Source organism: Panonychus citri, unplaced genomic scaffold, assembly GCF_014898815.1.
Source record: "Panonychus citri isolate SS breed McGregor unplaced genomic scaffold, ASM1489881v1 Contig00136, whole genome shotgun sequence".
Lineage (NCBI taxonomy): Eukaryota > Metazoa > Arthropoda > Arachnida > Trombidiformes > Tetranychidae > Panonychus > Panonychus citri.
Window position 1 is genome coordinate 2265379 of NW_026515541.1, and position 24402 is coordinate 2289780.

General features: G+C 32.5%; 2 protein-coding genes across 2 annotated transcripts; one reads left to right on the plus strand and one right to left on the minus strand.

Annotated features, from left to right (window-relative positions):
- Positions 1-1723: 1723 nt before the first annotated feature.
- LOC128392288 (cubilin-like) lies at positions 1724-8440 on the minus strand. The gene is made up of 8 exons (XM_053352290.1): positions 8307-8440; positions 8077-8206; positions 4799-8002; positions 3980-4727; positions 3507-3905; positions 3289-3438; positions 3123-3233; positions 1724-3061 (listed from the first exon to the last, which is right to left on the minus strand). The coding sequence occupies exons 1-8, from the start codon at positions 8396-8398 to the stop codon at positions 1821-1823; spliced, it is 6075 nt and encodes a 2024-aa protein (XP_053208265.1). The 5' UTR covers positions 8399-8440; the 3' UTR covers positions 1724-1820.
- An 11552-nt stretch (positions 8441-19992) lies between these two features.
- On the plus strand, positions 19993-21871 carry LOC128392503 (tigger transposable element-derived protein 4-like). The gene is made up of 3 exons (XM_053352530.1): positions 19993-20651; positions 21322-21464; positions 21669-21871. The coding sequence occupies exons 1-3, from the start codon at positions 19993-19995 to the stop codon at positions 21869-21871; spliced, it is 1005 nt and encodes a 334-aa protein (XP_053208505.1).
- Positions 21872-24402: the final 2531 nt, after the last annotated feature.

Consider the following 24402-nt stretch of genomic DNA (forward strand, 5'->3'; position numbering starts at 1 on the left):
ACTCTCTCATTATGGATATGTTTGATTTGACTGAATGGTTGATGAGTGATGTCAATATTTTACTTGGATGATTATTCATTGTATAATTGAGACGGTCATGTAGATTATTCTTTAGGTCATTCATTTGCTTAGCGAAAATGTAAACTTGGAAAGCGTAAAGCGTCCCGAAGTTAGCGGCATAAGCAATAATCACGAAAGCGAGAATGATTGTGATGAGTGACCAGAGCCAGAGATATATGAAAAACTGTTGAGGATAAATGAAAAAAGAAGGAAGAACGAGCAGGGAAGCCGAGACACTAACAGAATAGAAGACACCAAGATTGAATCGTATGAAAAGTCGATGTAGAATCGTGGGTAGCCCCGAGATCGGATGGCTCCTTGCCGATAAATGTTCAAAGACTACTCCAATATTGATCCATTTTTGTAGTCTTAGAGTGTACTGAGAACGATATAATGTCAAAATACACATGAATGTGGCACTTATCCAGCTAAAGAATATTAGAGTTAATTGTTTCTTTGTTTTTCCAGCGGGTATAGTAAAATCACCAATTACATAAGACAAATTATTTAAATCACTCTGGCACATTATGATTACTTGTTTGACATTATTGACAATAACTAAGACAAAGGCCAAAGTGAAACACCAACCAGAGCGATTTCTGTTTGGCTCATCTGGACTTAAATAGTCGAGATCGATAATTTGATGATTTAGGTACTGACGAAAATTTGAATAACCTGAACCCTTGATTTGATTCACTGCCATGACTTGTTCTAATTTACACTGGAATAAGATTTCACTAATTACTCTATTGGTATCTATTAATAAATGTACGAAGTTGATAGTAATACGATTGAAAAATAATGTTTTCTTTACATTGATTTTGATTAGATTAATGATGCTGATCTAATGAATGATAATGATTAATGGTTACATTTAATGAGATTAATAAGTAACGAACATGAACTCTGTTTTCATTTTGTGTGAATAATGAATATCTTAATTATCTTAATTTACATCAGCTTCAGTAACCTTCGATTAGTAATCATAATAAAAGAATTAAATAGCATGCAAACTATTAAAATATCGATAATTAATACTGATTTTGCTCTAATTTATCAGGTAACTCCGAGGTTTCTAGATGGACGATTTATACAGTCTATGATGGTTTATCATAAGCAAAGTTTTAATTGACTGAATCAAGGAATGAGATCAATCACAGGATGCCTTCATTTTAATCGATAAAAAGTTAAACTATTGATTAAATTAAGCAAATTTAATCGAAAATAGTAGTTGAGGGCAGAAGTCGATCAAGTCCTTCAGATAAACTCACCTACATTTTAACGAATTTATCGTTGCCAAATAGAACGTCAAAAATACCGATTCGGTTAAACATCAACAAATTAATTACTTAATATTAAAATATCTTAATCCCAAAGTTATGAATCTTATGAATTTCCGAATATCAGCAATAAACTAGTGTTCATTCCAAGTTATCTTTATCTTGATAGCAGTTTACAAGTTAAAATAACGATAGATTATTCAACTCGGACGATTCTTATTAAGATATTCTTGGCATTAGAATTCAATTTTCGAGGCAACTTTATCGCTTTACTGTCTACAAATTTCACTTGTCTAATAAATTGCGAGCTAATCATAATCATTAAGGTAAATCTGTTAATATTTCTAGAAAAGTTCAAGGCAATATTTTAAACAAATGGACTTTATTTACGTCAAATGATAAACGAACAATAGAATGTCATCGATTCCAATACGACAAAAGAATCTATAAAGGATAAATTTGTACAATGACTGAGACTTGTTAACTGGGTAATTTGTTAGAATAAAGGATTCGATAATCGAAAGTGAATCCTGATGAAGAAGTAAACTTTTTTGAATTTGAAATAATCCTTAGATTTCCTTGAGAAATTATTAATATATCTTTGAGTTGATCATCAGGACAATATCTTTGAAACTCATCTTCTCCTGTGAATCGGTTTATCTTGATAACTTCGAGATAATTGTTCTCACATGGCTCATAAATATTCAAGTCGAAATGCTTAAAATGCACATGGATCGTATCATTTGGTTCTTCTCCCTTAAAAGTCCATTCACAATAATTGATACCGTAGTAATTTGGATAATCAGGACTTTCGATAGTTCCATTTCCTCTTTTATCAATTGTCATTCGACAATATTTTGTAACAATATAATCGAATCCATCTCCCCGACGATCATCTCCGTCTGAATGGAATATAAGTTGACCTCTATTCTCCTTGAAGATGATCGATCCTGGTGAATTGTATCCACAGTATCGACCGAAATGATGCCAAGAGTTGTTTCTCCATTCATTGATATCGAGATAATCTTTAGAACAATCAACCGAATCTTCAATATCGAATCGATTGACAAAAGTCAAATTAAGTCGATACGGGGGGTCAACCTCTAATAACGATTCACAATATTGATTAGCCTTGTAAGAAAAGGGGATTTTAACAAATCTATTCACAATATTAGTCCTGAATTCACCACAAGTACTTTTTACCATTTTGAACTTCAACAAAAAACCTTTACTCGTTGTATCTCCATCACTTCTGAATACGATTGAAACTCGATTTCTATAAGCACGGATAAGTGGAGGCTTATTCTTACCACAATAACGACCAATTTCAGTCATTTTATAATCACTTATTTCATAAATTTCCACATAATCTTTTGAACAATCGACTTCGAGTTCAAATGTTTCAAACTCGATTTGTACATGTTGATCATTTATTTCATATGCTTCATTGAAAATGGTCCAAAGGCAAACGGTATCAACTGGATAATTAGCGAACGGCCAACCCGGTGTTTTTATAGTCCCATTAACATCATCGATGGTGTAACCACATTGACTCATGTGGTAAGTCGCTTTTAAACCACGATAACCGTGCGTCCGATTAAAACTAGCGCTTATGAGATTTGGAAATATACTCGAAAAGGGAGAAACCACTATCATATTCGAACTTTTTCCACAAAATATTTTCTTGTATTTGTCCATAAATACCGAATCTCTACCCCAAACTATCACAATAATTAGTACCAGATTTTGGTGATTTGTATTAATAATAAACAGAAAACAAACCTTCGTGAAATGCTATCGTTATCCTGCCATCAGAGCAAAGTGAATCATTTTCAACTGATCCCAAGACCTCAATTGTTTCAAATGATATCCAAGGTGTAAAAAGTCCAGAAACTGCCCAAAAAAAGTAAAATATTGATTACAAATTAAACAATTAGTTTGAATTTACCTAAACCAAGCTGATTGTAGGCGGATTTTCCATCACGAACTCCAGTTAGAATTTGCCAAGCGCATGAAATCCGAGAGTTCTCATGAATGGACTGTGAGAAATTGGTCGAGATAATTGACCTCGATCTCCAATCAATAAAACCACCACATTCTAAACCATTTAATCGATCGTTTTAATAATTAGCATTGAGTTACGATGTTGGTTCTTTCTATTTTTACCTGTTGGTTGATCACTTTCGACCTTTGCTTGAAATCCTTGGCCAGCATCCAGACCCGAAGAAGTCTCGAAATAAACGATTAATCTATTATTTGGAGATTGAATCACCAAGTTAGTGGAATTTGAATCACAGGGAAGATTAATATGATTCGGAGTCATTTCAAGTTTGGGGATTAACGTAGATCTCAGCATTAGATCTGGATGATGATAAATTATGATTTTATCGAGACATAAATTATCAGCTGATTTGAGATTATATTGAGTGAAGTTGAGAGTAATTCGAGTATCAATTGGTCCAGTTAGTGAATAAGTAATGTTTCGCCCAACAGGATATTTATCAGGATATCGAGGAGACTTGATTGTTTTTGGTTCACCCAAGATTATGTCATGATCATGAGCATCTAAGTGGTTCACATGAATGATTGAAAACATTATGAATACGGAAATTGTAAATTTTGAGTTAAAAGTTACTCACCATCTTGATCGTACCGAAACCAAATCCTGAAACCTTTGCCGAAAGTCGCTGAATCTGACTTGAAGACCATAAATAGAGAATTGATCCAAGTTTTTGAAAATCTGTACTCGAAATCTTTAGTCCCGCAAACTTTATTGAGTAGTTGGCCTGATGGACCGTATTCGTGGATTGCCAAATAGTCACCTGAGCTACAATTCTCATTTGAAGGTAGATCAATAGTAACTAGTCGATAAGTCAACATCTCAGACATTTTTGCTGAATAAATGCTGTAATTGCAGATCATGTTAGCTGCATAATGCTTGGGATAAGACGAGCTTTGGATTCCAGTTGTCCCATTGACAACAAAATTACCACCGCAAATATGAAGATTTACTGTTGCCTTGAACGAACTAGAACCAGTCCCTCCTTTAGAAAGAAAGTGAATGAACATCCGATTATCTGATGAAATGACACTTGTTGTTCGAGCTATTGGACAGAATCGACCAAGTTTAGGAGCAACTTGAGTAGAACCATCGTGAATATCAATATGAGTCGTATTTAAATTGCATCCAACATCGTGATCTGGTATTTCGAAATCAATTCTAATAACTCTGTTGATTGGAGCTTTAATGACCCAATCACACTCAGAATATTCGACAGGAGGGTGAGGGTATCCAGGGAGCTGAAGTATAGCCGATGGACTTGATTGGTTTAGTTCGACATAAAATTCACAAGGAGTTGAGACTTGTCGATAAGTCAAAGAAAATTCCTGAAAGAGATAAAATCGATTCATGAAATAATAAATTGTTATCAAGTACATAGTTTAGATTGTCGACTTACAAATTGTTCTGATGCAGGAACATAAGTAGATATGAAAAGTTGATTTGAAGCTGATATTATTTTCTTAGGTAAGTTAGACCCACAATAGTGTCCAATGAATCGAGAGTTAGGTGAGTCATCATTGCGAATACTTAAATAACCATTAGAACAATGGTCGTCATACGAACCCAAGTTAAAAGATTTGAATTTAATTTCAACTCGTTGACCTTTTGGTACAATGATTGCCCATGAACAAGTTTCGAATGGTGCAAGTAAAGATGAATCAATATTACCCGTTGGTCCATAAAATGTACCACCACAAATCGGTCTCACTGTTATGTTGAACCCTTTTAGGTTGGTTGATGAGCCGCTATAGTTGAAGAATGTGATCAACGATTGATTGCCCTGGAGAGTGAACAATTTATCTTTTGAATCGCAGACTATTCTATTGATTTTCCAAGCTTTTTGATGGTCGAAACTATAATCATAAAAAGAGACTCCGTTCTTATTAGTACAATTTTCATGTGACGAGGACTTAACGTCCATCTCATTAATTTCGACTTGTAATTGAGTTCCAATGGGACTTGAAATGGTCCAACTACAATTGACACCATCTGGATAAAAACTTGAAAGTAACGATGTATTTTGGTTCATTTTAAGATTCGCAGTGTATTTACATGGGTGATTAAAATCAGCAATAAGTGGAGGTGCAATGTCACTTTGGAACGATGTCCAGCTCAACAAGAACCTAGAAATGTAAAAGTTCGGCTTGAAATGTACATATGCGATTGAAGAAGTTGTATAAATTGGAAGGTCACCAGTACGATAACCACAAAACTGACCGAGAATCGAGCTGTTCACTGATGGACCATCATAAATTGTGACACTTGAATTAGTACATGAGCTGTCGAACGAATCATCAAGAATATCAATTGATTCCAATTTAAACTTAATCTTATTAAAGTTACTGGTCTTAATTATCCAACTTTGATTGTTTTCCGATGAAAATAATCTCGGATAAGCAAATGATCCAATTTTACCAGAATAAGAGTTAATTTTCACATCTTTGATTGTTTTGTATGAAGCTTTGAATCCAGAAGCTGAACCATTAGCATGAGATTTAAATCTAATCCATAAACTTGGATAATATTGAGTCGAGTTTAATTGAGGTAAATTTGATCCACAAAATCGTCCAATGAGTTTACCTGATTCATTTTCTTCTCGAATCTCCAAATGATCCAAAGCACAGAATTGATCATATTGAATATCAAATGAATGAAACTTCAATGAGATAAAATTACCTGGAGCAAGATTAATTTTCCAAACACAAGTTCTAGAAGGAGGATAATCGTTTGGATATTCTGGTGAACTAAATGTTCCTTCCCAACTGTTTAGTTCATATGAACATGAATCAACATACTGAGAGTACAAAACTTTGAACAAAACATGACCTCTAACAGAGACCTTAAATGATTTACCTAAAATGTGAGATGGTAACACAGAAGAAGAGCTATTGTATCGAATGGTTCTTGTTGGATAATTCGAGCCTTCGTCTTTCAACTCTATGTAACTTCCAGATTGCGATTTTATAGCAAAATCGACAAACGTTAAAAGGCTCTTGTTGAACGAGCCAATGGAAACAAAGTCATAGATACACAAAAAGTTTTCATCATTTTCTGATTTCGGTTGATGAGCAGAATGACTCAGTTCCGTTAAAGAACCATAAATGTACTCTTTTGAGTGCCAGATTGGCTGAATATTGGCCTTAAAACCTCGTCCTTTGTGCCAGCTTTTTGAAAAGTATACAATTTTTATTGCATTATCGAAAATAGATCTAAATGAAGTATTTGATAATGAGTTACCACAGAATCGATCAAGTTCCAAACCTCGCATATTCAAAAGACTCACATAGTGTTCAGTACAATTGACTGACCAGGGTATATCGAGATCTTCAAACGTAATTTGGATGAATGTATTCCTGAAATCGTCTTGTGGATACCAATTACAATTGATCGGTCCAGAAAATCGATTCGGATAACTAGGTGATGAAATTGAACTCTCAGTTGACGGATAGATAATATGACAGTCATTTGTTGTAGTCGAAAAAAATAATCTAAGTCCTTTTCCATTGAACATATCATCGACTTGAAAAAATATCGTAACTTGATTTCTGATTGACGTGATTTTCAATCTCTTTAGGAGACGACCAGCTAAGTAAACAAGGCGATGTGACCTTGTGCTCGGTCCATCAAATATCTGCAATGAGTCACCTTCCTCAATATGATATTCATTTATGAAGATTTTGATGATATCACTTGGTTTACCATGAATAGTCCACAGACAATTAAGTCCATTTGGATAAGAATCTGGATAATTTGGAGAGAACAATTCACCTTCACTTTCATGAATGTCACCTCCACATCCAACTAGTTTCCACTCTAATCGGAAATATGATTGATTATCAGGATTAAGATTAACAAAGTTAACCTGTACTTGATTTTCAGTGATTAAAATTGGACCGAAATCTGTGTAATCAACTGATTGACAGAATGTTTTAGTTGATTGATTACCAATAAATGATAAGTAACTTGATGAACATGATGAATCAACTGATTTAAACTTTTCAATAACCAAACTTATATTGTTTCCTTTTGGTACATTAATTGTCCAAGAGCAATTAAGACTCTTTGAGCTCTGGTTGATTGGACTCTCTATCGATCCACTGATACCTTCGATGAAATTATTACAATCAGTTTGATAAGAAAATTTAAAACCTTTGACATAACTTGTTGATTCATTTGTGATCAACTTGATTGTCAACTCGTTGCCTCTTGAAGTAATTAAATTATTATCAAGCTGTTTCTGATTGCAAGCAACTAATAGTTGAGAGTCTTGATCAGTTGGTCCATCGTAAATGATTAACACATTTTGAGTACAATTAAGAGAAGAATCTAATTCCAAATCAGTTAGATTAACAACCAAACGAGATCCATCTGATGTTTTAATCTTCCAAAGACATTCACCAGGAACATTGAATGGATTAGGATAATTCGGCGAGGTCACAATTCCGTTTGGTGAATTCAAAACACCACCACACTTGCCATTAGATTTACCATCAGCAATATTAGCATCAGAATAAAACCGACCTGATTCAACTTTACGTTCATCACGACAAGAAGATCCACTGAGGCCCGAATTGCATGATTGTGTATCATTTTTCGATTTCTTTATCAAAAAATGAAAGCGAAACATTTAAGTTCTGTTTATTTAACATAGTGGAAAACTTTTCTATTACTTACATTTATGGATTCGGGTTTCGACGTCTTTTGCAATTTCGGGTTTAATAAATCAAATGGATTGGTTCTTTGTAGAAACCTCAACTTAGTAATGTTCAAACTTTGATCGCAGTTTTCAATTGATTGTTTAGCACTGGATAAGAAAAAATTGTATAATTATTGATTAGATACTATTTTTCAATGAAAATAGGATTTCGAAACTCAGATGAGATAAAATCATATCTTTCACTTACTCGAGTTTTTTTGAACATGATAAAGACTGTATATGGTTTAGGTAGAGTAAATTCAGCGACAGAAGAATAAAGCAATTACGAATTGAAGCCATCACTTCTGTGATCAGAGAATAGTGACCAAGTTAAGAGAATAAACTTTACCGGCAAGTCGAAATTCTCTTCAAAAACTTGATTTCAAGTTTCAGGTTCCAAAAAAAAGTTTTCTCATCACTAAACTTGAAATTAAACTCGATCCTTTCCAAGGTTACACAAGGTGTAAGATAATTTCTATACTGTTAATTTTAGTTAATAATAAGATGACTGGATCAAAAATTTTCGAAGAATCTTTTTGGCGCAAAAATTTCGAAAGTCTTATTAATTAAACTGAATGAATGTTTCGACCATTAATGATTCAATTTGATACTTTCACACAAATTTAAGGCCTCGAGGGTTTCCATTAAACTTTTTAGTATCTACAGAAAAAGAAAATTCGGTAAGGACCAAGATGTTGTGGTAAAGAAGGCAAGGAGGCTTCCTTTTCCCCTTCCCCCTTACCAACTAGAATATAAAAAAATTCAAAAATATAAGTGAAGGTAAATCAACACTGACTAAAATGATAATTTATTAATTAATGAACAAGTCGTATTTGAACTTAGTGGTAGTGATTGTGATTAGTTTGTTGATTGTTATGGTTATGAAGATGATTAAATGATTAAGTTTAATTAAAACTTAGTGATTAAGATGATCAAATTGATGATTAAGTTAATTTTCACTATAACTAATAATTACTGCGATGAATCTGTAGATGATGATTGAGATGAAGACAAAGATGAAGATGGAGAATAGGGTTGAGAACAGAACTGGCCATGCTACCATGTAGAAATTAAGTTAAATATCTTGATAAACTTTTCGGTGATATTGAGACCTCGCAAATAGTTGATTCGATAAATTTCTTCGAAAAAATGATCAACTCGCATCTTTCCATTGGCTGATTTAGAAACAATATCTTTAATTAATTTCCAAAGATTCTCAACTCATTGTTTATGAACTCCTTTCCTTATTGGGTCAACGTAATTTTTTTTATGATTGACAACACAGTGTTCGTAACCTAATGAGGCTAAATCGTTGTATCCTCTCCATCCATCCGTGCTTATTGATGTTTCTTTTTCGACCCACTGTTTGATTATTGGATTTAGTTGAACTTTGCTTCTCTTTTTGTAAGAACTACAAATAATTTCTTAGTGCTCCTTTGAATACCTCCAACGAACCGAATTTATTCCTTTTCGGTACATGATAAACGACCCTTGTGATATTTTCAGGTGTAAAGATGCGTCTCTTCATCCTCAATCGTTTCAACAACACCGGTTTTTTCACCACTATTGACAACAGCATCAAAACACACCTTACAAATAGAATCAAAATAACAACAGTATTTTCACTTAGAATTTATACTTGTTTGACACCGAAATGAAAACACCAATAGAAAATTAAAATTAAACAATCAATTAAACCTGATTTTTTTTCCTTCGAACCAAGTTTTGTGTGTCGAAGATAAACTTTTTCGACATTTATTACACCGAAAAGAGTATCCGAGTTTCATTTGTTTGGATTTAGTTGGTACCATTTTACCTTCACATTCAAAACAACTTTCTGATAAAAAGCAGCACCATCGAAATTTTCACCCTCGGTACTAATTTTTGAGGCTAAATTTGTAGGTTCGAGGTCGACAATTTGAATTAACATAATTGAAAGGGTTGAACTTGATTGTTACGATAACTAAACAAAAAATTGATTGAAATTTTTTGAATATTAACACTTAATCTCTTTATTCTTATCATTTAATATTTTTCCATCTAAATTTGTAAAGTTCTTAATGAACTTAATTATCTTCATCTTCGTCTCCATCTGCATCTTCATCTTCATCTCCATTGTTATTGTAAATTCATAAAGTATAAAATTAACTTCTATCACTAATTTAATCATCATAGTAATCAATTAAGTTTAATTCGGACTTTTATCATTTTATTGAAAATTGACTTTCTTTCACCGAGTATCAACTACACTCATATTTTTGAATTTTTTATATTCTATTTGCTAAGGGGGAGAAAAGGAAGAGGCTCTTCCTTTACCACAACATCTTGGACCTTACCAAAATTCATTTTCTAATCCCATGTATAACCCAATTAAGAAAAAAAGCTAGAGTGATTGTCTCACCCGAAAGAACTGTCAACTAGCGACAAAAGAGACCCAAAGATTATGGCTTGTGTTTTTTGGTCAGCAGATGGTAAAATCACTACTTTTTGTCTTCCTCAAGGTACAACAGTTAATGTTGTACCTAACCTAACCTAACTGCGGAACCAGAAACCAATTTTTTCCAAGGCAATGAGAAATTCCATAAAGCCAAGGCTACGATGGAGTTTATCAAGGAATTAGGCTGGTTTGCAATTGAACGAGCTAGAAGCACTTGCTTCTCGCTAGCTTAAGTGTATACCGAATGTTGTAATATTATACAACATCAATTGATTGCTAAAATCTCAACAGAAAAAACAAACCTCTTCAATTGGATTCCACTAGCGATAATTTCATTTTCCTTTATAAAACCATAGATTTTGTTAATTAGTGGTTGTAGTTAGTTATATCAGTGAAGATCAACTAATGACTTTGGTTTCGATTAGTGAAGATCAACCAAAGTCAAATCTTTACCGCTTTCATCAATATTGTTTTATTTTTCAATTTTCTAGTTATTAAGTTAATTAAATAATTTTAAACAACATATGATAAACTGTGTATAAAGTTCAGTGAAGACCTTATAATTGTTAGTCTAACTTGTCCCAGTCAAACAAAGAGCCAGTGAATACCTTATTTGACCCGTTACATAGAACTAAATAGCCAATGGTTACGTCTTGTGTTTTAATCGAATAGTCAGTGAAGACTAAGGGTTGCATTATAACTTTAAAGATTAACTAATTAATATACAAATTGTGCTTTTAACGAAAAGAATTCAACCCCTTTTAATTTACATGTGTAACAAAACTGGTCTTACAACCAGTTCTCTTTGTTTAACCAGGTACCACCTCTCACGTGGTACCTGGTTAATCTGATTGGATGATTTTTTGTTGAAGATGAAGGAGATGAGGGAGAAGAAAATCTCCTTCATCACCAATATAATGGCCGTTTTTTGGCCATTTTCCTTATGGAAAAGCGGGGTAAGGTTGAGTAACCTAGGTAACCCAAGTTGTTTTTATTAAAAGTTCATTTAATTTTTGTTACATCGTTCCATCATTGGCACCCTTACGGGGATCAAATAAGCAACTTTAAATTAGTGAAATTGTAATAAATAATCAGTAATATTTGTCATTTATGAAGTGTTGTGAAATATGTGGTAAAATTCTGTTACCTTATGTTCTAATCTATTAAAAATTATTAAAAAGATATTTGAAGCCTTTGGAAAAGGTGAAGTGAACCTTTCTATTATCTATTGGAAATAGGTATAAGTGAATTCATTTAAATTGTGTTAAGCTGAAGGTAAAGGCAATCATCTCCTACCTGATTTTATAAACAATACAAGGAAAGGAATCCAAAGTTACCCACTCGCTTGGACTCATTGGTCATATAAAAGATAAAGATAAGTATTCAAAGATTAATCTCAATTATATTTAAATCATATTATGCCAGAGTTTGACCAAAAAACACTAAGTAAATTCCAATCCAGGTAAGATCAATTTTACTCTGAATAAAGATTAAATTGATTATCCTCAATTAAAATAAAGTTAAAATAACCTTTAAATATGAATAATGAGTCAACTCTCAATCAAATTTTTATCCAGGAACGAAATAAACTTATTACTTCAATTTGAATTAGGTTAACTCATTTTTTATCTTGATAAAGATTGACTCAATCATCGTAACTGAAAATTCATTTAAAATAAATTAACTGATAAACTAATTTCAGAATTAAGACAATTAATCTATAATCAGATGATTACAAACAAACCATTCATAAAATAAAAGGGCGAATAAAAGAAACCATTGTTGCTGCAATTTTTATAATTGAATAACCTCAATCGTATTAAAATTTACGTTCAATACATTCAATTTAAATTGACCTAAATTCAATAAAAAGACCCAAATAAAGTTCAATGGATTAATGTTCCAACCCTGATTTGGATTTCAATTAAACACTTAAATAATTTTAACGGGTTGACTAAATAAATGTCCCAATTTTGATTTCAGTTGAATAAAGCTAAACAAATGAATGTTCTACTTTAGGTTTTGTCTGAATAAAATGACCTTAAGTACAGCCTTAACCATTTTATCCATAATTCTATTTTGTTTATCTATGAATGACTTGAATCTTAGGTCACATGAATGAACATTCATCCCACATTCGAATAGAGATCTACAGGAAAACCTTGGTTCATTAATTTCTTGAATTAACTTAAAAACATTGTTTATTAATATAAATCCCTAATTAATGATAAAAAGTGATTCAGCGTTAGTATAGAATATAACTAGATTATAATTAGAATACAAATCATTTCACCTACATAAATACTAAATAGATAACAATAGATAACAATAGAAATTATTCAACCGTAATTAAAGTGTACTTATTGAACCTTGGATAACAATAGAAATTATTTACTCGTAATTAAAGTGTACTTATTGAACCTTGGATAACAATAGAAACTATTCAACTATAATCAAGGTATAATTACTTAAACAATTGAATTGGATTGAATCTAATTGAATTGAACTTCTAACAATTGAGCGCACTCAATCATAATTAAAGGTAAAACCATTGAACCTTTTGAACTTAATTGCATTTAATAACAATTGAAAGCACTCAACCATAATTAAAGGTAACATTATTGAACTTTTAAATTTAATTGTACTTGATAACAATTGAAAGCACTCAACCATAACTAAGGTAAAATCATTGTGTTTTACGAATTAACCATTATCTATTAATTACAATTAAAAACGTACTTAATTAAATATAATCATCACTGTTCTAAATTGAAGATTGTAACTTCTTTATTAATCAAATACAATTAACTCAATTGAAGTACTAATATCTTAAGTCTCTTTCTTCTCTCTCTCTCGATTTTAAATCTCTTTCTTTTAATTTTAAGTATCTTTCTTCTTTCTCTTTAATCTTAAGTCTCTCTCTCTTCTTTCAAATCTCTTTCTTTTAATTTTAAGTATCTTTCTTTTCTCTCTCTCGATTTTAAGTCTTTTTCTTTTAATCATAATTCTCGTTCTTCTCTCTATTTAAAATTTAAGTCCCTCTCTATTAATCTTAAGTCTCTTTCTTCTCTCTGTTTAAAATTTAAGTCCCTCTCTATTAATCTTAAGTTTCTTATTTCTCTCTATTGGAAGTCTAAGTCTTTCTCTTTCAGTATTAAGTCTCTTTTTTTTCTTTACTTTCTGTCTATGTTAAGTCATTGTGTCCCTTTAATTAATTCTAATTATGTGTAAAACATTTTGTTTATTTTTTTGTTTAATTATTATCTTTTGGTAATATGAACAATACTGATCATTATTTTAATATAGAGGAACAAGAAGAGATACAATTAATATTCGGAATTCAGTTTAGAGAATCTACAATCAAAATAATACAACTATTAAGTTGTCTTTCTCCATTTATTATATTACTAATTTGGTTTATCTTTAAATTATAATAATATTCCTAAAACTTTTGAAGATTTGAAAGTCAAATCGGTTTCAGATTTAGCTCCTTCAGGTTACCGAAAAAATTTAATTAAAGAGTTAAATAATAAGAAACAACGTTCAGATCAATCAGCTATTTCTTACTCTTACGAGGTTCGAGATTTATGTAGAAGAGTTAACCCAGACATGCAAGAATAATTAGTAAATAGCTTCATCGACAGAGGTTTAAAATCAAACATTCGGACTAGATTAGATTTACTGACAGCTGATTCTACCTCTGACTTTATTACTAAAGCAACATTAGCTGAACGATCAACATTATCAAAAAATGATGATTTAACTGAATCCGAAGAGAATGAACAGTTAAAAAATACAATAACGTCATTATTGCAACATTTATAAAAATATTGATCTAATTTTCCTAAGGAAAATTCTCTCTTTTATATCCATTTTACAAAGGATATTATTAATAACTAATTACCATTGGTTAATTGTTACAATTTAAGGGGAGAGAGACTTTTGGTAAATTGAGATTACGGTTGACTTTTAATTAATGGTGGTTAATACATATGAATTAAAATTGACCGTACCTGTCTTGAATTATCACGTGAGATACAACAAGAAGAAATGAATGCCTCCACCTCAGGTCAGAAAACGGAACCCGCTGAGGAAATAAAAGAAGGATCAGAAGGAAGTTCAATTGGAAGTGGTCAATTCTCAGGACTCAGTCCATTATTGGTCGAAACGTTAGTGGATCAAATGAACAATCCGGATGAATTTTGGAACTTGGCAATAAGTGATATTACCGCAGAACCGGAAATCAATCAACAAGGAAAGCCAATGGAGGAAACTAAAGATCGGGATTAGATAATAACGTTTGAAACCCTGAGTCTCATTTACTTTAACTGTTTCCAGTTTGAGAGGGGGAAATGTGGTGAAGTGAAATTTCAACTCACTCTCCAAAACAGTTAATTATCTAATCACTAGAGGGAAAGACAAGATTAGTTATTTCATCATCTCTCATAACCAAAGATGAGAAACTAATCAGAAAGTTATTTTCAAAAGGAAATAACCAATTAATTAATATCAACTTAATTAACTATTCTTAATTAATTTTTAATTTTAATTCATATGTATTAACCACCATTAATTAATAGTCAACCGTAATCTTAATTTACCAAATGAGTAATTGGGTCTCTCTCCCCTTAAATTGTAACAATTAACCAATGGTAATTAGTTATTAATAATATCCTTTGTAAAATGGATATAAAAGAGAGAATTTTCCTTAGGAAAATTAGATCAATATTTTTATTAATCTAAGATTAATTTGTGTTAAATTTCTCTTAGAGAAATTATTGTATCTCATGATAACCTTGTCTTAATTAATTAATTCCAATTAAGTTACCTTGTTTTTTTTGTGTTCCCATTTGTGTTCCCCATATTTACTCTTATGTTTAATCACCTTCATATTTACCGTTTTCAGACTCGCAGTTAATTTGGTTTTGTCAGTTCAAGAGGTAGTCATTTAATCACAATAAATATTTGATTTTTAGTTATGAATTATAAATTGTCATTTGGTTATTTTTATCAATCTTAAGGCAACGGGAAGTAACATCCTGAGAATTGTTGAGGAATATTCAAACTCGAACGGTTTCAAACATCCGAATATTAAAGTGAATGACCAAGTGTTCTCAGTCTCTCATTTTAATCTACGACAATACAATTAAAATTAAGCTCCGGTGCTGGGGCATTTTTGCGATTTTCTCCGGTGATGGAGATAAAATTACTAATGATAATTCACTCGGTGATGGGAATACAATTAACTAAATAAAAATGTTCTTTTCACCCGGTGATTGGGTTTTCAAAGTTCTAATGATGAAATTTTAATTAACCCGGTGATGGGTAATTTAATACTTATTATTTAAAACTCCTTTGATTTGGGGTAGATGAATAATTGAAGTTTTCTTCTTTCTTTTCTTTATTTTACAATTAGGATGGAAGAAGACGATTGGAATGCAACAAATGCTCCTCCAGATCCAAAGCTAATCGCTTTCCAAAAGAAAATGGAAAATTTACAACTAAAAAATACAGGTCCAGGGTTTTTCATCTCATCAAAACAACGCAATAAAAACAATCAAGATCATTACAGTCAACTTAAACCAATTTCACCAAGTTCAGTATTTAGAAAATGTTATTTGATTCTGTCAATTTTTGCCACTAAATACACTCATTACTATGGCCATGTTTGGAGGCCGAAGTTAGTATCAGCCGACTATGACATATGTGGTACCCCAAAGGAGATGAACAAATTCACAAAATTAACGGTTACAGCGAATCACCCAGATAAGTTGCAAACTGCTCATCAAAATTTACAAATTATAAATTTACAATGTTACAATTTTTATAAAACTTTCAATTATTAGAATAACATTTTCCGGTAATAACCAATAATTTTTATTACAGTAAAACTCTTAAGTTTTATCTTATCACCATCCTTTGTATTCTGACGGGCAAAAAAGAGAAATACATTATCTGTAGTTAGTAAGCTACTCTCACCTAACAGGTGAAAATTGTTTTATTGGTAAATTTATGTGCCAAAAGCAAATAAAGTATTGGAATTGAAAAACTATTCAACATTTGTAGGCCTGTGTGAGGGTCAAAAGTGAACCGGCTCAACAATTTAGTGGTTACTTAATAGTAACAATTACGACATTTGGAGACTGTGATTAACAGCGATTTGCTTTCTTGTTATCACCAAGACGAGTAATTCCAAAAGTTGTCCTGGGTTTTCTTAACAATTGGTGTTAGAAATTTTCGTAATTGGTATTCGATTTTGGACATTTAACCTCCTTAACCAAATGATTATTAACTTTTTCTCTCAAATTCTTGATAAAATCAATATTATTTCTAGGTGTTACCAACCAGATATCCAACACGATTGAAATACAAATAGTGATTAGGAATTTTGCCTTTCACCTTAATCTTAGTGATAAAATTGTTGAATTCGAGTCAGTGAAGACTCATTCACCTTCCTTCACCTTCCCCTTAGCACTTACCCAGCTTATTTATCAGTGTACAATCAATAGATTGAGTCAGTGAAGACTTGTCTTGGTTGAGTTAACCCCAAGTCATAATTTCCAAAACAAGGTCATCCAATCGAACTAATTCAGAAATTGTCCAACTCATCTCGTCTCTTTTACGTTCAATTTGATATATTCCTTGTTTTTCGTATTTCATAAGAGTATTCAAGTGAATCGATTCAAATTTCATCATTTTGTTTATCATCATCTTTCTCCTTAGAAGTTATATTAAGATATTATTAAGAGATTATTAACACGAAGACGAAGTTCGTAACTCTGAGTCAGTGGAGACGCGCATGCCGTTTGACTACCTTAATCTATAAGTTATAAATAGAAGGTCATTCAGGAGCCAGTGAAGACATGTTTACTAATACTGTTGTTAATAGAGAAACAGTAATATTGATTCAATCAGTTAAGACTTATAATAGAGTTTATTTTCGACAAATTCAATTTTCAATTTGACCTTCAATTGCTATTCAATCTCTAAGCTTGTTATTTCTTATTTAAAACAAATTTTTTTCTATCTCTCCATAAAAAATGTAAGTAATGTCATTTGATTATGACATGTATTCATTTCACCATGTTCGAGATGTATAGTATTATATTATATCATGAGTTATGGTTAAATATCATATATTGACCGTAAAATGACCTTGAAATTGTGATTGATCAACTAATCAGTGAGGTTTAATGATAGGCGAGGATACGGGAAAAACAAAATCTTAATATGACTATAATAATTGATAAACTCATCTTCTATAGCTTGTTCGGTTTAATGATAGACTAGCATACGGTGAAAAAGAAAAATGTTTGAGATCTTTCAGGGAGCAATTTCGCTGATCGAATTTGCACTATCTCTTGTCATTTTATTTCTAGCTATCGTTGTGACTGGATCAATATTGTCAAGCAAAAATTTACAGCTCACAAATGTACAGCCTTCAATGTAATGAGCCTTGTAAAGGAGCTAATGCAAGCGCCTCCAGCAAAAAAACGAGCTGAGAAGATAGCGCGCTACAACAATCTAATGCAAGGAATTGTTCCGGAGGGGCAGAATGTTATCGAAATAGATGGCAAGCTTGAAGAGAAGGATGCAGAGAAAGAGCAGGGTATGCACGAGGACGGAGTATGACGCGCTGTGCGAGCTCAGCCTAATCCTAAGATGATCGGGATTGAAATATTTTCCTAGAGTCGTTAACAAACCATGTTGATGACTCAGAAATAGAAGATATTCCATTAGCAGATGTGAATAGCGGGCTACTCTTAGCTATAGCTAGCATTGCACCTGCAACTGTCGCAAAGTCGCTGATTTCTTAAAGCTTTTAGTCTTAGAAGAGGTTGAACGCCAATTAGATAATGAAGATGAACTTTCGCAAGTCGGACTGAGGATAGCTGCTGTACATTCATATTTGAGTTGTCGGCAGTTCTGTCGGATGTGACCAGGCTCTTTGCAGAAGTAACATACACATGTATAATTTTAAGTTCTTTGCTTGGTTCGTTCTTCGGTTGGAGAGGAGTGTTGAGATGGCTAGCGGTCTCATCCAGTGTACTTGCTTTGTCCAAAATCACTTCAATAGTAGCAGATCCAGACGCACCTTTTGCTCGTAGTGCTTTTACAATGTTATGGCAAATTTTATCGGGTGAAACCGAGAAAGGAGATTTGGGTTTATCCAGAAGTTCACTATTTCGATCGTTGTTGGTTATTGGAGTAAAGTCTTTGATCAATCTTTCTTTAGCTTCTGACCAACTGTGCGGAAAGTCATATTCGTAAGAATACTCTTCTTTGATCAAAAGTTGCGCAACTCCAGTTAAAAAATAGGGAAAACCAACGAGACGATCTTCATCGGGCCAACCAATAATATTTGTGATTTGTTCGTAGTCACTTATCCAATCTTCCATCGGTGGTTCGAATCCATTGAAGGTTGGAACTTTAACATTAATAGTTAATATTTTGCTGAGACTCATGGTAAATCGTTTGGTTAGAGATGAACGAAAACTAGGTTAAATTATTATATTAAATAGATGATCACAAATGAATTTGATTCGATGTAAAATTGATGTTAAATTGTTTAAAGTTGAACTGATTGATGTTAACTGGACTGTAGATTCAGGCTGAGTGAAGATTTTAACTGAGAATTGGTTGTTTCATACAGAAATTAGCTTGAAGGAGATAGAAAAGACTTCTGTGAGGATTAATACATATAATACATATAATAATATCAATGGAATCCTAATATGGACCAACGGACCAATGATTTCTAAATTTTGTATGTAAGAAATTACCGGGATGATGATATTAATATGAAGTAGATGGAGCTCGTGGGAAAAATATGGTAAATCAAAACAATCCAGTAAACTGTTTTCTTTTTTGTTATTATTTCATTTTTTATTTGTGTTTGCAGAAATATTTTTAATTAACTTTTTACATACAGTGGGTCACTTACTTATTTTGTATTCACTTATTTTGTGAAGTTGACTTAAGTCGCCATCTATTGATCAATAATTAATTAGATTACATAAGATTAATCAGAAGTCTATGGGTAACATGTTGATTAGTTCATCAATCAGACAACAATGCCTTCAACAATTAGTGATAAATTGAATGTTTTAAATCAAATCGGAAATGAATCTCAGGAAGTAATCGCAACAAGATTCGGTGTTAGTCAACAGTGTGTCTCTTATATAAAAAACATAAGGAAAATCTACTCGATCTGAAAGATCAAGTTCATCTACATTCGAGGAAAAGGTGGTTAAACCAGAACGAGTTTGGTATGTTAGATAACCTTTTGGTGACTTTTTGTGACTCAATGGCCTCAAAAGCAGTACCTTTATCAGGTAATCTAATCAAAGCGAAGGCAAAAAAACTAGCAAATGAATTAGGTATCGAAATTAGGTATTTCTTTGCGAGTAAAGGTTGCTTGACAAAGTTCAACAAGAGACATAATTTGGTGTTCAAGATGTTTCATGGAGAGAGCAATGGTGTTGATGAGGATCAAGTAATTGAGTGGTTGGAGAAATTACCTAACCTTATTAATGGTTATGCAGATGAAGACATTTACAATGCAGATGAAGCCGGATTCAATTGGAAAGCTCAACCTCGATACTCGTTTGTTAGGAAAGGGTTAGATTCTCATGGTAACAAAATTGATAAGATTAAATTAAGTATCTTAGTTTGTGTCAATAAGTCGGGTTGGAAACAACCCCTTCTCGTAATTGGTAAGAGTAAAAAACCAAGGTGGTTGAAAACTTGCATAATCGATTTAAAATCACTGAACATTGAATATGTTTGTTCTGGTCATGGATGGATGGAGACAGAAATTTTCAATAGATGGTTAGCTGAATGGAATGAAAAATTGAAGTCTGAAAACAGAAAAATAATTTTGTTTGTTGGCCAGTGTCCATCTCATAAGCTTACATCTGAATATGAGCAAATAAGTGTAATTAAGTTGCCAAAAAATACTACATCAAGACTCCAACCTGCTGACGCTGGTATTATCGCTAATCTCAAACGCAACTATCGAGAGCTTCTAATGTCCAAAATACTGCCACAAGTCGAAGGAGACTCAACATTTGATGAAGCTATTAAAACAATCACTTTACCGGAAGCGCTGAAAATGTTGTCGCAATCATATGAAAATATCAAAATGGGAACAATAACAAATTGCTTTCTAAAAGCTGGTTTTTGTGATCAAGAAAATGTAAACAATGAAAACATTGAGTAACTAAAATGAATAAAATAGATGGCGACAGCGATTTTCTTCACAAAATAAGTGTGTGACCCACTGTATTTGCATTGTACTTAGCATGACGATTAAAATAATGGTTTATTTTACATGGCTCTTGTAATCGCTTCAGGTGAGTGTTTTTAATTTTTCGTTATTTTGTGCATTTGTTCTTGATAGCCCCTATCTAGCTCCCTAAAAACTTTTTGGCACATTTTTGTAAAATTCAGACAAAAAAATTTTTTATTAGAGGTATTTCTTGATGGATTCCGTGCCGCCACCTATCGTTTCGGATATAAATTATTTTTAAATAAGCATAAATTTTAAATTTTCTTTATTTTCTGTTTTTTTCTGCGAAAGGTGTCGAACGAAGACAACAGGTAAAGCAGATAATACGCTGGGTTTGATGAGTGATTCTGATTCGGACAGTAGTTATGAATTGAGCTGAATCTCCGGGAGTAGTACGTAGTAGGAGTAGTAATGCGAGCGCTCATGTTTTCTCGTGAATTCTGATTATGATGGAAGCACTTAAGAGGGATTTGGATCTAATCGTAATGGTAATAGGGGATCTTGGAGTTCTAGTGGTAATAATCGTAATGGTGGTGATGATAATGATGGTGAAAATGGAAGCGATAGTCGCAGTGGTGAAGTTGCAACTCATAGTGATACTTCTATTTATGAGGAATCAACACTACCAATCGTATCAGGTATGAAGCGAAAAGGAAAAAACAGAAACGAAATTCGGAAACTGTACGGTACAACAACGAGTAGAGGTAGACGATGTTCTAATGCACAGTTGTCATGTGGATACACCGAATTATGTCCGTTTTCCAGATGGACGAATAAGGAGAGGGATAGAATATGGTCGGCCAGCTGCGTTTGAGAATAGGTTAAAAATTGTAAAAATTTAGATGATATACTAGAGATGACACTAGATGAGCAAAATGCTTGGATCAAGGAATCGTCAGCCAACAAGCAAGGTTTAACTTTGACTGAACAGGAGAAGGAAGCTCAAGAGTATACGGATCCCTCACCCGGTTTTATTCCGATATGTTTATTGTGGAACGAGGGACGAGTATTTAAAATATCTCAAACAACATGTATTTCGTCGTAGGAGATTTGCGCAAGATAAGTTTAGAAAAAACGCTTGTGGAGGGTCTAAATCCAACCGCAGTCGCTGTTACGCGTTACCAGAAAAGATTCCCTTGGGCTGCTATGGATTGACGAAACACAAATGTTGTAATTCCGTGAGCCCACTTTTACGATTCCGAGCGCAATTCAAGCATCTTGGGATGAAAGAATGGTTGACAAAAGTGAGTTAGATTAGACCCAAAAACATAAAGGAAGGCCTAAAACTTCCACATATGCTCCTCGTAAATAGCGATTTTTGCTCCTTTTTGAGCTGTCAGCACGCACGGGCGCCAACAGAAAGAGGATTTTGGAACATGATCTCGGATACCATTGTTTTGCGATCTGGAATGTTGGGGGTGATTTCCGGGGATTTCCAAAATGAAGGGGGTGGAGTTTTTAGCCATTTTGGATTATCTTTCTTTTCAAAATCTTTGTATTTTAGAATTTTGTAATCCTTAATTAACTCTTTTTCTCATAGCTTTTAATCAATTTTTATATTGTAATACTTATTGTAATCGCTAATTATTTTTATTGTATCCACTTTTTTATTCCTTAATTAATACTTGGTGATAATATACTTCCTACGGAAATGTTTAAAAAAATTATTTCCCGGAAACATTATAATTTTATTATACTTTTTATTGTTTGACTAATCGGAAATCATGGAGATGGCTTTTTATGCAAGAATGATGATGTTGATGATGATGATTAAAACTTGAATAAGATAACTGGTTTTTTATCGGTTATTTTTGTTCTCATCTCTTAATTACAATGCATTCTAGACCTGAACCTTTGGATTCTTCGACCAATAATAATCAGTTCAATCAATCAAATCAACCAAATCAAATTAATCCATCAATTATGATCAAACCTGCTGAAAATCACGTGACGATTGAGCCTTTCAAAGGTGGCAATGAAGATGTAATTGGCTGGTTATTAAAATTCGAATTAGCATCTCAAACTTGAGGATTAAGTGCTGAGTAAATGTCATTTGCTATTTTATTCGGTGGGCGAAGACATCGGCTGATTTAGAGGAATGTGAAATTGAAGTGGTAAATGTCTAACCACTGTTTGGAGGTTCTGAACTATCGAATTTGGTGCATTTTTACATTCCATCTTCACTTCATCTTCATTAAAAAGAGATGACGATAATCCAATGAATCGCCACAACCCTGCTCCCGATGCTTGTTTTACTAATAAACTCGATTTTCACATGTTTTTTTGTTGAGTCAACATCGTTTTTTTCACATTTTTTCTGTGATGATTGAGTTATTTTCATTAGTTTTTTGTGTTTAATTTGATTGATTATGCCCAAACGCTCACCTTCGTGGGACTTTTTTGATGCTAAGGATGGAAAAGTGATTTGTAAAGTGTATCATTGTGAAGTTAAAACTTCTGGTAATACCGCAAATATGCTACATCATATAGATAAGCATCATCCTGATATATGTTTAGCTCATTTTAAAGGTAGAAAGGGTAAGCAACAGCAAATAGACTTATTATTAAAGAAGGTCATTTTGACTCAAGGTAAGTTATTAAATTGTTATAATAGTGATTGTAAACCTAATGTGATCTTATTTTTATTATTTTTTCAAGGTGGTGATATCAAAACATTGATAGATGAGAAGTTGCTATGGTGGATTATCGATGATGTTAGACCATTCAATATATGTGAAAGCAATAGTTTTAAGGACTGTGTTAAATATCTCAATGCTAATTACACTCCACCCGGAAGGAAAGCTATTACTCAAAGAATGAATAAACTTTATGAGACTAAAAGATCACAGCAGTCAACTCACATTAGTAGGGGCAAAGCATCCGCCTCTGGCCCAAATCAACTTTGTCCCTTCCCCCCTTTTACCTTTCCTTTCTCTTTCTTTCCCTCATCTCACCTATTCCCTTCCCCCTTTTCTTAATTTTGTTTTTTTCATTTTTTCCTCTCTTTCCATCCCAACCTTATTTTCAATTATTTTTCTCTCTCTCTTACCCAACCTCATTTTCCTCTCCATCCTCTCTCTTTCCCATTCATTGATTGTTTTATTTTAAGCATAATTATCTTTCTCTCTCTTTAATCATTAAAAATTTTGTTCATCCTTACGATAATTATATTTAATGATTGTTTATAAAATAATTATCTTCCCTCTTCATGATGAACAAATTTTTTTAATTATCAAAGAGAGAGAAAGAGAGAAAGAGAGAGAAAGAAATAAACTTGATGAGTATAAAAACAAAAATGTTTTCTCTTTACCAAACAACATTCACTGTTGATTTGGTAAACAAAACATTTTTGTTGTATACTCATCAAGTTTATTTCTTAAGGAAAATTTCTTTATATATTGTTTGTATATTTGATTTATTTTAAATAAACATCAATATATGTGTTTTTGCATTGTGCATTAATATTTTTTGTGCATTTTGTTAAGTGTATTTGTACATTGTTTTAAGAATTTGATTTATGAAATTAAAGAACACACAACACACAACACACAACACACAACACACAACACACAACAC

What these genes read in the sequence shown, in the direction of transcription:
- LOC128392503 (XM_053352530.1), top strand. Translation starts at nt 19,993, where the DNA reads ATGTTTCATGGAGAGAGCAATGGTGTTGATGAGGATCAAGTAATTGAG. An exon ending in TTACCGGAAGCGCTGAAAAT is followed by an intron (nt 20,652 to 21,321) that starts GTTGTCGCAATC and finishes TAATGGTAATAG; the next exon opens with GGGATCTTGGAGTTCTAGTG. An exon ending in AACACTACCAATCGTATCAG is followed by an intron (nt 21,465 to 21,668) that starts GTATGAAGCGAA and finishes GTAAAAATTTAG; the next exon opens with ATGATATACTAGAGATGACA.
- LOC128392288 (XM_053352290.1), bottom strand. Translation starts at nt 8,398, where the DNA reads ATGGCTTCAATTCGTAATTGCTTTATTCTTCTGTCGCTGAATTTACTC. An exon ending in TCATGTTCAAAAAAACTCGA is followed by an intron (nt 8,207 to 8,306) that starts GTAAGTGAAAGA and finishes TTTCTTATCCAG; the next exon opens with TGCTAAACAATCAATTGAAA. An exon ending in CTACAATCAGCTTGGTTTAG is followed by an intron (nt 3,234 to 3,288) that starts GTAAATTCAAAC and finishes TTTTTTGGGCAG; the next exon opens with TTTCTGGACTTTTTACACCT.